Source organism: Microtus oregoni, unplaced genomic scaffold, assembly GCF_018167655.1.
Source record: "Microtus oregoni isolate MIOR12 unplaced genomic scaffold, Mior012 000018F_ref0000195, whole genome shotgun sequence".
NCBI lineage: Eukaryota > Metazoa > Chordata > Mammalia > Rodentia > Cricetidae > Microtus > Microtus oregoni.
This window is the reverse complement of record NW_024543077.1, coordinates 36,284,911-36,298,021: the sequence shown is the minus strand read 5'-3', so window position 1 is coordinate 36,298,021 and position 13,111 is coordinate 36,284,911. Positions and strand designations below refer to the sequence as shown.

At 45.0% G+C, this 13,111-nt stretch overlaps 1 protein-coding gene across 6 annotated transcripts in view; it reads left to right on the top strand.

Annotated features, from left to right (window-relative positions):
* Positions 1–13,111, top strand: part of Hecw2 (HECT, C2 and WW domain containing E3 ubiquitin protein ligase 2) — a 307,191-nt gene that overhangs the window by 176,088 nt on the left and 117,992 nt on the right. For 5 of the 6 annotated variants that reach the window (XM_041668108.1, XM_041668110.1, XM_041668109.1 and 2 more), the window contains one exon: positions 10,262–10,369. In XM_041668108.1, the coding sequence (XP_041524042.1) occupies positions 10,262–10,369 (108 nt within the window). Of the gene's footprint in view, positions 1–1,499; positions 1,540–10,261; positions 10,370–13,111 lie in introns of those variants that run through there. The other variant, XM_041668113.1, reaches the window with a different exon arrangement.

The following is a 13,111-nucleotide window of genomic DNA, read 5'->3' as shown; positions in this document are numbered from 1 at the left end:
AGATACACACACACACACACACACACACACACACAGAGAGAGAGAGAGAGAGACAGACAGACAGACAGACAGACAGAGACAGTCTGACTTGACCGATCTACACGGCTCCTCAGTGTGTGAAGGGCTCACCAGCCTGCTCCACAGGTACTTACTCAGGTTTGTTCAATGCTGCTGTATTCCCAATGGCTGGGAAATGGAAAGAAACCAAGTGGCCCTCAGTAGATGAACAGACCATGAGAACGGGAATGCTACACACTATGGGACAATATTCAGCTGTAAAGAAAGAATGAAATCATGAAATTTTCAGGTAAATGGATGAACTATAAAAAGACCGCACTGAGTGAGGTAACCCAGTCCCAGAAGGACAAACATCACACTTTCTCCCTCATCGGAGCCTCCTAGCTCCAAATCTCCAGAAGTGAAGATGTCGCGGAACCTGGAGTAACTGCAGGAACCAGGGAAGCAGAAAGGGACCGTGGGGAGGGGAGAAATAAGAGAAGAGCAGGGTACAATTGATTTGAAAAGGGGAAAGGGGGCCTTTAATTAGGGAGGGGAGAGGGAGGTTAACACAGAGGAGGGGAGGAGCATAAAGCAACAGTAAGAATGTCTGAAACACTCTATTCTCTATCTACCTAAAATTATATGTAACGCATGTAAGTCTTGGCACTAGTTATATTGATTATCATGGTCATGTATCCATTAAAAGGAAGGTCAGGAAGTAACTTCTGAATTGATAACTGTTAATGATAATGAGATTTCATTAAAGCCATATGGTGTATGCAAAGGCAAACTTTTAATAATTCAAGATGATAAGTCTACAGATTCCACGCTGGACTGATTGGTTTGGCTACTCGGAGCCCATTTCCTAGCCTCGCAGAGGGCCATAAGCCCATAAAAGGGAGCTGCAGACTGAGATCCCAGACAGAAACTTCTCTCTCCTCTGAGTCTCTCAGACTGCAAACTCCCCTGTGCGATAGCAGGCGGTCCCCTTTGACCACAGCCTACTGTGTGTGTGAGTGAGTGTGCGCCTAGCTCGCTCCCTGGAATTCTCCCATGGAAAAGCAAAGGAAGGAAGCTGAGGGGAGGATGGGGCGATTGCATCCTGTCCCCTTTCCAGGGAGTGGCCACAACTGCCCCGGCAGAAGGGACATAACGTGACAGGCTTTGTCACTTAGGATGCCCGAGCAGTAACAAGACTTGGTGTGTGGCCAGGGTGGCTCGGTGTTTTTCTCAGCGGGACAGGACTATTCTGTCGAGGTCACTGCTAGTCCTACCTAGCATTCCATTGGTAGAGCATCTGAGGAAACGGGAGAGGCAGGGGCATCAGGGAAGAGGACCTGGCACGCTCCGAGAGCCACCCAAGGACTCCAGACCGGCCGTGGCTTTGGTTCCAGCTGCTGTGTGACGGAGCCGTCAAGTGGCTAGGTGCACTGTTTTAAGTAGAATGTTCCTTCTCCCTCTGGCTGCTTCTTATACCTGCTTTGAGCTGTCGGATCCTGCCGCGCAAAGGCAGAAGGGAACTCTCTGTGACTGTCAAAGGTAAGCTATAGGAAAATTCTGTGGAATGAATTTCACTCCTACCTGACATCTGCTCTGTTTGGGTTTCTGTTCTCTCTGCCTTTCCCTCCGAGAAGTTCTTTAACCTTTTACGTAGTCCTCTCCGCGGGTAATGGGTGGTTAGTAGTGAACTGGGTGGTGTGTTTGTCGCCTTGACTTAATTGGCAACTGAAGCGGGAGAGCAGGCCTCGGGGTTAAGACAGGAAACCTCTGTAGTAAACAGGAAGTCCCATCGTTGAATTCTAGAGCCCCCCAGTCTGAGGGGATTGCTTTTCTTGAGAAGTAAATACTGCTCCCTCCAAGACTGCTTTTGAAAGTGGCTGAGATTGAGTCTAAATATATATATATATATATATATATATATATATATATATGAATAAATTATTTGCCCCTGGAGAAGGTTATTATTATTATTTTAATGAAATTTAAAGCTCTCTTCTTTCAGGGAACGAGGTGTCAGTGTTCATTTCTTTTCAAAGTAAACAGTCTGTGGGCAAGCATGTGGGGACCATGGATTTAATGATAATCTTAAAATTAAAAATAAAGAGGATTCTCTCTGAGTGACACAAGGAGATAGACAGACAGAGACACACGGAGAGAAACAGGATTTTACGAATTCCAGGTTGGCCCTGATGTTGCTAGATAGCCAAGGATGAGTTTGAACTTACAATGCTCTGCCTCTATTTCCTGAGTCCCAGGCTTAGCAGATGTTGACACCGAGCCTAATGTATGTGATTCCCAGGGACCAAACCTAGGGCTTTCTGTGCGAGGCAAGGACCCGTTCCCGTTGACTTTTGCTCCTGCCTCTGGAAATTATCTTTTGTAATAATGAGAATAAAGAAAGGGGGGATGTGTAATCAAAACCCACGATCATTCCTGGTGACACTCTATACACATGCTGCTGAAAAATCAATCTATCTGCTTGTGTGGGGAGAGGAGGGCACCCCCAGGTGGTTCTTGGGGGAACTTGATTTAAGACTCATTAGGCACCGAGTGACGACCATTGCAGAACCAGTCAGGTCTACCAAGTCGTACGCTTCAGGGTAGTTTCAGATTACGGTACAGCATACTGACGCCCAAGGGCATGTCTTGGATGTGCAGCCTTGTGGCAAGTGTTCGTCAAGAAAGCAGAGCCTTTGGCTGGGAAGATGGCCCTGCAAGTCTGAGTACCTGAGTTCAGATCCCCAGAATTCGTGTTGGATGTGGATGCCACAGCGCATGCCTGTAACTCCAAGGGGGGGGGGAGGGGGTTAGAGACAAGAGGATTTCTGGAGCTCAAGGCTCAGCCATCCTAGCCAACTGGTGAGCTCCAGTTTCGATGGTAGAACCTGAAGTGCAAAAGATAAGGTACAGAGTGATTAACGTAGGTCCATGCTGGCCTCTGGTCCTCACCAACCCCTTCTCTGGTCATTCAGATTCTTACCCTGATATCTGACTTTTTATTGATTTTTTATTGATAAGATTAATTAGATAAATGCTTCCCTATGTGCTCAGTGTTTTTCATATATTCCCACACTTGAAAGTTTCAGAAACAAAAATAACCGTGCTTTTATTTTATTTATATATATTTAATGAGAAATTAGACAAAATTAAAAGCAAAAGCTGAGAAAGCAGGGAGAGAGAGAGAGAGAGAGACAGAGCTGGGTTGGTAGAGTACTTGTCTCCCAAGCATGTAGACCTGAGTTTGACCTCCAGAACCCTTGTTTAAAAAGAAGTCCTGGGTATAGTGGTGGTGTGTGCCCTCTATTGCTGAGTCTGCATGGAGACAGGACAATCCCTGGAGCTCACTAGCCAGCCAGCCTAGCCCAAAGGGTGAGCTGTAGGCCAATGGGAGGCCTTGTTTCTGTTCCCGAGGGTGACACCTGAGTGTGTCCTCCGGCTTCCAGATGCATTTATCCAAACATACATGAACACACACACACATCACAAATCAAAGTTAAAAAAAAAACTAAAATATGAAAACATGGGAAGTGAGGTTGAAGACATGGGCTCTGGCAGATGGAAGTCAGCCCCCTTTGAAAGAAGGTTGAAGCTGATGGAAAAACTGGACAAATGCTCTGTACTCTTAGGATGTGCCTGGCTTGCACGATTTGCTCATATCCTCCTCGCAGCCCTTCTAAGCCGATACTGTGAGCACTGTATAGACTAAAGACACAGAGCCCGTGTCCTAGAGAGGAGGGATGCGGCTGAGCTACTACTGTAATTCCAGGGACCGTAGTCAGATTGCTACAGCCAGGGTGTGGTACCCGTTGCATCTGCAGGGTGGGCACTGTACCTAAAAGACAGAAGGCATACGTTTCTCGGCACATAGAGGGTCCCTTTGGACTCGGCACCGGTGATGTCTTGCACTGAGGGTTCTGCTAAATAATGGAGAACGGGAGCTTTCTGTTTTGACTAAGGTTGAGCATGGGGAACGCTGGCCTTGGTGGACTTGTTTGAGTAAAAGGGGGCGTGTGGTCTATATATAGTATGGAACTCCGGGACCGTGGACCGACATGGAGAGGCAAGAGACAGGTGAGCCCCCATCCGCTGCGGAGCTCAAGAGGCAGAGCCGTGTTCGTGGCTGTTTGCTTTAAGGGTGGGTGTTTACGTGTCCTGCAGCTCTCTGCACTGGGCAGACGACAGGAAGCCCTGCATGTTCAGGTTCAGGCTGGAGAACCAGTGTCTGCCTATTCCTAGAACCAGGACTGTCCTCCTCCCTCTATGGGTTGCTCTGCGTACAACAGGCATGGTTTTTATTGCATGTCTCTTCCGTTCCCTGCTTAAGTTTCCAGTAAGTGACGCTCCAGCTTGCTCAGCATGGTTGCCTGCTGTGGTGCAGACAGACAGTGCCGTGAGCAAACAGTGAAGCATTTATCTAATTAATCTTATCAATAAAAATCAGGAGTCAGATATCAGGGTAAGAATCTGAATGATCAGAGAAGGGGTGGTGAGGTGACCAGTGGACTATCTCCCTCCCTCCCTTCTCCCTCCCTCCTTTCTTCCTCCTTCCCTCCCTCCCTCCCTCCCTTTTCCCTTCTCCCTCCCTTCTCCCTCTCTCCCTTGCTCCCTTCCTTCTCCCTCCCTCTCTCCCTCGCTCCCTTCTCCCTCCCTCTCTCCCTCCCTTCTCCTTCCCTCCCTTCTCCCTCCCTCCCTTCTCCCTCCCCCTCTCCCTAGCTCCCTTCTTCCTCCCTCCCTCCCTCCCTCCCTTCTCGTCCCTCCCTCCCTTCTCCCTCCCTCCCTTCTCCCTCCCTTCTCCCTCTCTCCCTTCTCCCTCCCCCTCTCCCTAGCTCCCTCCCTCCCTCCCTCCCTCCCTCCCTCCCTCCCTCCAGGTTGCTGTTTTGTTTTATGATACACCATTGTCCTTTCTTACCATCTCTAGTGTGTCTCTCAGAATATTGTTCTATCATCTAAAGTGTCCAGACAAGTAGCTCTAAGGCCACCCTGACCTAGGGGGTGAGTTTTCAGTGGGTGGCCTGCGACCTCTGTAACCTCTAATCATGCCTGACCTGTTCTTTTTTTTTTTTTTTTTTCCATTCAGAGAGGATTTTGTTGGCACCTAGGGAGTCTGGGTTTAAAAAAAAAAATGCTAGGTTTTCCAATCCATGAGAAAGTTTGTTGGTGGTTTCTCAAACGATGCGATAAAATTGGTGATCCGTTTGGTAGATTCAAAGGTGAAGACCCCCCCCTCCCCTCTGCTGTGGGCTTCAGATCTCCGTCATAGTCAAGCGTTCAATGTCCGGGTGAGAGTCCAGCAACCCTGTGCTGCATGTCGTCAATCACGACTGTTCAGCGGAGCCACGCAGTCTCTGCTGAAGGTGTGAGCCTTGCCCACACATGGAGTTTAGCAGCTTTCGTTCAAACCTAACTAGGTTGAATGTCCAATTCCTGAATGCAGCCACCGCTGAACCTGCTTCTCTGTGACCCGCTATGGAGTCAGAGTTGTTCTCAATTTATGTCCAAGGGGTAAATTGAAAATCATCTTATGTTTATTTTCCTACCTCCCCCCCACCAATACAGAGAGGAAACAGAATTACTTTGCAACAAAGGGATATTTGTAAGCATGACTTTTCATTTTTCTGACACAGACTATCATGGAAATCTTTCTCCGTAAATTTCATGTCTATGTTTAACTGCCCTGAGTTGGTTAGCACTGTAGTGGGGTCTTTGAGAAGGGTTTTTCCTATTTGTTTTTACTTTATCTCTAGAATCTGGGGGTAGGAAGAGCTTAGAGATATTCATGTAGATATAGAAGCATTTCAAAATCCAAAATATATTTGGAAATGTTTGATATGACTTATCATATTTCCTACATATCATTATAGTAAAAGATAATTTATTGTAGGTTTTCTGTAAATCCAAAGCTTATATATAGTAAAAAACTAATCTTTTATAAATAACTTTCATGCCCATCTCTGTCACTGTTTTGGGGTTTTCATAGTATTTTGAGAATCGAGTTTAAAGATAGTCTTTACAATTCATTGAGTCTCTACTTCTTTGTCTTTTTGGTTCGTGCTGCAGTTTCTTCCCTAGAGAAGAAGTACATGCTCCTAGACTATAGCAGAAATGTCATTCATGGTAGCAAGACAAATCGGAACGAGATGAGAAGGGGAACAGGGAAGACAGTGAGCAAAGAGTAAGGCGAAATCATGGAAGCTGGTGTGTTCCTAGGTTGAGTAGAAGGAAGGACCCTCTGTGAGGAGAGGTTAAAGGTTCAGGTGAGAGAAGGTAGTGAATTTGGGGGGGGGGGGGAATTCGATCAACAACACTGTCATCAAGGGGAGTGGAATCTTGAACAGGAAGGCAACCAGGACGCATGAATACAGAAGGATAATAGAGAGAGGATCTAGAAGAGGCAAGGGTGATCAGGCCTGACGTCTTCCATCATTTGGGTGCTATGACAACCTTGTCTCTGTTCTGTAAGTTAAAGGGTAACTAGACAGAGAACATGGGGACAGTGGGGTAGATTTGGAATTACCTTTAAGAGATCCAGGGAAAGAAAGTGGCCAGCTATAAACAAAACTGTTTGTAAAGATTAGGGTGTTTTTTTTCTTTTACTTGATCATATTGGAAAATTGGGTTTTTAATTCCGCTATGTTGCACTTCTAGAGAATTTAGAAATTTTTTTTTATACTTGGTGCTATTCTCTTGGGGTGGAGACATCTTTCCATGACAGATTTCCATGTTGTCAGGAAGAGTGTGTATTTCAGTGAGTAAGCGCTTGCGTGGTGTGTATGAGACCCTGGATTTAAAACTCACGTGCACTGAGCTCCTCACCAACAGCTTTCTACCCTGCATCTCATCATACATGTGATGTCTGTATTCTCTCTATCCTGTATCTCATCATACATGTGATGTCTGTATTCTTTCTACCCTGTATCTCATTATATATGTGATGTCTGTATTCTTTCTACCCTATATGTCATCATACATGTGATGTCTGTATTCTCTCTACCCTGCATCTCATCATACATGTGATGTCTGTATTCTCTCTACCCTATATGTCATCATCCATGTGATGTCTGTATTCTTTTCAGCCTAAACACTCAGGCATGTGTTAAGCATTGGGATTTAATGGACCCATCTTTCTTCCACATCCCTAACGGTACCCTTTATTTCCTTGTTTCCTTCCCGCCCACATTCCATGTATGACAAAACACATGAGGCCGTTCTTTGCGACCATGCCTTACTTGCTCGGCAGGATGATTGCCGGTACACAACATGATTTCATTCTTTGCGACTTAAGAAAGCTCCACTGTGTATCTCTACTGCATTTTTTATTCAATCATCTGTTGATGGGCACCTAGGCCAGTGCCATAACTTGTCTATGGTGCTTCGGTGAACACGAGCGCGTGGGTATATATTAGTGTACGCTAACCCTGGTTCTTGTGAGTATATATGCTCAGAAGTAGTATGGCTAGATCATTTGGTACTTCTGCTTTTAGGAACCCTCCATTCTGATTTCTTTGCTGCTTGGGATTGTTTACATTCCCATCAACACCCTTCTCCCCCACATCCTCAGCAGCATCTGCTTTTCTGGGGATGGTCATTCTGACTAGGGCGAGATGAGCTCTCCATGTACTTTTAGTGTTCATTCCCTTCTGTGATAGAGATGATATGCATCTTCACGTATTTATTAGCTACCCAATGGAGTTTTCTGTATGGAGTATGAACCATTAAAGTCAGAGATAATGATTTCTTATAGTCTGGAGGTACGTGGCATGCCTGTAGTCTACCGTGCCTCTTCTCCTCCTCCTGAGACTGATATTTCCACCCACACTGCATGTGACTGGGTCAAGAGCTGCCCACACTGGGTCTCTGTCCCTGCCTCTTCCAAGAATAGGTAAAGGATTCTGTAGCACCTCTGAGAGTCTCCTGGTCCTGAAGAGCCTTTAGAATGATTCTCCTCATTCCACTGATGTCTGGTCTGCTTTGCTGATGTTGTGTGTTGCAGGACGTACTTAATTGACTTTCACTGATGGTTTGAGAAGAAAGATCTCAGTGGGACCAGAAGGGCAGATGCCCTTACAGAAGCACAACTTCCTCATGGGCGTGTTATAGTCAGAGAAATCCTGAGCTGTGCCTTCCTGGGGTCAAGGGTAACGGCCAAATTATTTTTAGGAACTCACTCATGTGCGCTGTTGCCCCTCTCGGGTCATTTTGGTTGTTGTTGTTCTTCCGAGACAGGACTGTGCTATAGCAAGTCTAACCTGATAATTAATTATATTCCTCCTGCCTCAGCCTCCCAAGTGTGGGGGTTATAGGCACATGCCTCCACTCTCAGCTACTTATTGTAAAGAAACTTTTTGAGCCAGCAGACACTTGCTGCTCCTTGTCCCTCTGTTTTCAAAGTAAATAAGAGTTGAGGTAAATTTGTTTGCAAAAGTTTGAGAGTTCCTCTCCCCATCTAAGCAGCTCTGATTTTGCAAAAAGTAAGTGAAGGAACTACCCTGTGTAACCTAGAGCATTATTCCTTGGGCAGGCTGGTAATGATGAGTCTAAATCCCTAGTGGGTCTTACGGTGTACATACCCATCAGGAATAACGTTCGTCCACAGTGAACAGATATGACTACAGTGTCTTAGCCAGATAGAAACTCACTTATTCCCAGGTATCAGGGAGCCTAAGTACAGATGGTTTCAGAACCCTACAGACTATCATAGCTGCTTCTCGTATTCCTTGCTCTGCCCCCTTAATTTGTGGCTCTCAGCAAGAAAAAAAAAAACCAAGCAAAAAGATGCTGAGCCCATCCCCACCACTTTAAACCAGAACAGTCTTATCTGAAGTCCCCCCAATCCCAGTAAAGTCTCACTTACATCTTACTGGCCACGTGCAGCTTTGTTTAGTTGCAGAAGACTGGGAGGGGGCAAGTCTTTTGGAGCAGGAGCAACTGTTGCCTTGAACACAATTGGAGTTAGGTTGGCCAAGAAGTTCAGTGACCAGGCAGCAGACAGTAAGCCCCAGGTACCGTGCACACCTTTGAAATCCAGTGTGTAGTGGTTGCCTGAGGGCCTTCTAGGCAGACATACTGATGGAGTAGGTTGTCTGGTAGCCAGTCCAGGAGAGCAGGTGACGTCACAAATGGGACATGCTTTTCAATGCTTAGGAACTGCGGTCTTGCTTGGCCTTCTATACTAAGGAATCATTGCCTTACCGTGTGATAACCGTGAATGACATGGAAAGACCAGCCCGCTCAGAGAGCTGTGGCTTCTAGAACCCTGAACCCCAGGCCACCATGAACACTGATAGCGATCTTCCTGAGCCCCCAATCCTGGCCCATTTTCTGCTTCTTTCCAGTTGAGAAGAGGGTTGTTTTCCCACATAGGACCGTGCCTTTGTGTTCCGAATCATTTCTCCGTCTCCCCATCTTTATTGGAGGTTGTACTCTATCCTGCCTGTTTTGCCCCATGTGACTTGAAAAGCCAATGCCACTGTATCTTTTCCAAGCCAGTATACTGTAAACAATGTATCTGTTCCTCCTTTTGGCTCTCATCATGGCAGGGCAGAGTCAGAGGCAATCAGAGCATCTTCTAAGCGTAAACAAGTTGGCTTTTACCTTTTACTTCAGGAGGTGAGGCGAGCGTTACCACTTCTGGGTGGTGTGAGGAAAGCCTGGGAAATGCTGTCCTCTGGGACACCGTTGTTTCTGTCTTTCTTCCACACCACAGTGGAGACATTGCCTGTTCCTGTTGCCACCTTTGTCCTGGAAGACATGATGACTTCATAGACCCTCTTAACACGGGTCCTGCAGCTCTGCTGCTGCCTGGCTCAGCTGCTGTCCCTGGGTCCTTCGTTCACCCACCATGAGTTCTGTTGCATTCTCCCAACTCAGCTCGCTTCCTACCTTTGAGAAAGGTTCTGGAGATGAATTTTACTCCAGCCCCTTCTTGCAAATCAGCTCAGCACTGAAGCAGCAGTAACTTAACCCTTTGTTCCCCGCAAGATTATCCTTTGGCAACACCCTGGCCAGACCCGAAGGAGCCGTCGTCTTTCCTGTTATACCTTCAGTTTCCCCCCAATAGATGCAAAAGCAGAAACTCAGACGGGCTAGGAGGTAGCCATTAGAAACAGCAGTCACTGGTGTCTGCCCTCTTTATTACCGTCTTTCTACTTATTTTAGAATGTGTGCTGATCTTTGAGGTAAGAGACGATGGGTTGTAATTAACCTAAAAGTGTTTCTTTGGTTTTTTTTTTTTTTTTTTTTTTTTTTTTTTTTTTTTTGCCAGATGAGAATTCTCCAGCCAACTTCTGGGATTCTAAAAACAGGGGCGTCACTGGAACCCAAAAAGGACAAATTGTCTGGAGAATTGAGCCTGGACCCTACTTCATGGAACGTAAGTCATTGACAAGCACGATAATCTTAAAGCTGAGTAATATGCATGTGTGTTGAATGTATAGAGTCATATCTGAATGTTATTTTTAACGGTTTTGGCTCTTATTCATATGTTTCTATCATGAAGCCCCATATTAGAAAATATTTTGCTTTAGAAAATGCTCATCGGAGATTGAACATTTAATACTGGGCAAATAATGGTGACTTCATTGATTTTAGGAATCAGAAAGGATAGTTCAATGTTTTGACTGACTTAGGAATTTTGTTTGCTTTGAATATTCCTCATTTCTTACCAGCAGATGGTTACCTTTTGCATGTAGGTCAACGGAGGATGGGTAAGGTAGTCTGTGCCTCCTTCAACGTCAAATGCTAACAATCAGAAATTGGATGCAGAGAATCAACCATTATCCAATCCATCCCCTGTTGTATTTGTGAATACAGATGCTAATATAGTACATAGTTTATTCGAGATACTGCGTCTATTGGTTTTTAATAAAGTGGACAAGGTGTGTGTGCTTATATTCACTACTAATATTCCTGAAGATACGGGGATTCTCAGGGTATTTTATGGAATGGTAAGAAAACAGGTGAATAAAATAGGATTGGTGATCTGCTAGTTTACCAGTCAGTCCAGGTTAATTCAAGTATCTTCAGAAATTTTCTTTCTTTAACAAATGAGAAAGCATGGGCTTTTGAGATTTTTTTTTATTAACACTGAGCTCCAAGAAGGAAAATTTCTACATGTAAAGGATTTATTGTTAGAGATTCTATGAATACTCGAAATAACGGGACTTATCAAAGCAAAATATCAAGTGCCATTTGAACAGATGGGAACTTGATGCAAACGTGTTTAGTGAGGTTTCTAAAACATCTGTAGCATCAAAAGTTATTTTAGAAGATTAGCGTCTCTGGCCTTCATCAGTATTAAAGGTATCGGGTAGTATCTTCCTGTGTCCTCTCCAGTGTGGCAATGCTCTACAGTCCCCTCTGGTCCTGCTTCTTCCGGGTAAGCTGTGTCCTGCTTCATAGTCTGATGTTCTTGTTGTATTGTCTGTTGAAGCCTTGTAAACACAAGAAGTACAGCTGTCACCCCAAAGGGATAAAAGATAGTTTATTTTGGAGGCCAGTGTGGTGGACCATGGCCCTGGCACCCAGATTCAGGGTGGTCCAAATTCCACGTTCCAACATCGTAACTGTGAAATTTTACATAACAAAATGAAGAAAATCATAACCAAGACACCGTTCCTTCCCTCCTTCATTTATTTTTCCTTTATTGAAAATAGATTTTTCCCATATAATAGATCCTGATTTTGGTTTCCACTTCTTCTACTCTTTATCTATCCATATCCACCCCTTTTCTGTCTCTCGTTAGAAAACCAACAAGCTTCCATGAAATAATACCAAAATATACAATTTATATAATATTATAGAATAAAGCAAAAACTAATGCATCAGAATAGGACAGAACAAACAAAGAGAAGGAAAAGATCCCAAGAAATTTTGTAAGAAGCAGACATAGAATCAGGCGGTGGTGGTGCATTCCCTTAATCCCAGCACGCGGGAGACAGAGGCAGGCAGATCTCTGTGAGTGTGAGACCAGCCAGGTCTACAAAGCTAGTTCCAGGACAGCTAGAGCTGTTACACAGAGAAACCCTGTCTCAGGGGGGAAAAAAAGGGAAAAAAAAACCATAGGAACACTTATTTTCACATTCAGGCATCCCATAAAAACACTAACTGGAAGCCATAATGTATATGCTAAGAAAGAAAGAAAAAAAAATATGTGAATGAAATAAAAATAAAATGTATTTTAAAATTAAAAACAAACCAACAAAAACAGCAGAAAGCCCAGGCATAACGTTGTGAGACAAGGAACCTCCAAAGGCACTGTCCATCCTGTTTCTGTTGGCTATCCACTGCCAGGCATGCAGCCTGCCCTTAAGAGAAGTTTCTTTCCTTCGTTTTCAAGTTCAGTGCTGAACTCATCACGTGACAGGAACATGGGGAAGTCTTTGGGCCTGGGGTACTGATCTGAGGGCGTTATATAGAAAGTGGAGAAAATATAAGAACATACAGGGAAACACAGCCAAAGCCGGTTTTACTTCCAACACGGTTCTTTCCTTAAAAGGATCCCACGGTTTAAGAAATTGGTTAGGTGAACAGTATTGCCAACTAAATGCCAGGGAAGAGGTAAAATCACTTTCCTGTTGGCGCCTGAATGCTGAAGACCATGCTTGGTGCTTACCTGGAGCCTGGGGGCAAGATCTCTACCACAAGGCAACCTGGTCTGAGGAAAATCGAAAGCCCGTTCTTAGCATCTTTTCTGTTAGCGCTCCATAATGCCCTGAGGCTGTCTCAGATGGTAAATATAACACTTATAATATGCCACATAGTAGACACTTGTCTTGGGAAGTGTCTGCAGACCTCATTCTGCTGTTTAATAGAAATGGGCTTGGATCTTGATGTGGGCTAGAGAAGGTAGAGTGGGTTTCCGCCTGTTCGTCATTCCTTTTCCCTTGTGTAAACCCAGGACGGTGGAACTGAAGCCCTCCAGCGTGCTTAAGGGCTGAGAGAATAGTCCACGTTACGTCTAGACAAAGCATCGTGACTTCAGAAAAGTCAAAACGATGCAACTCCCAAGATGCTCCAGTCCACAGAGGTTAAGACAAGTCATCAAACAAATGGAGTGTTTATCTCCGAGCTTAGAAGTCAAGGGTGTCCTTTTAACGTCTTCTTGAGCCAGTGT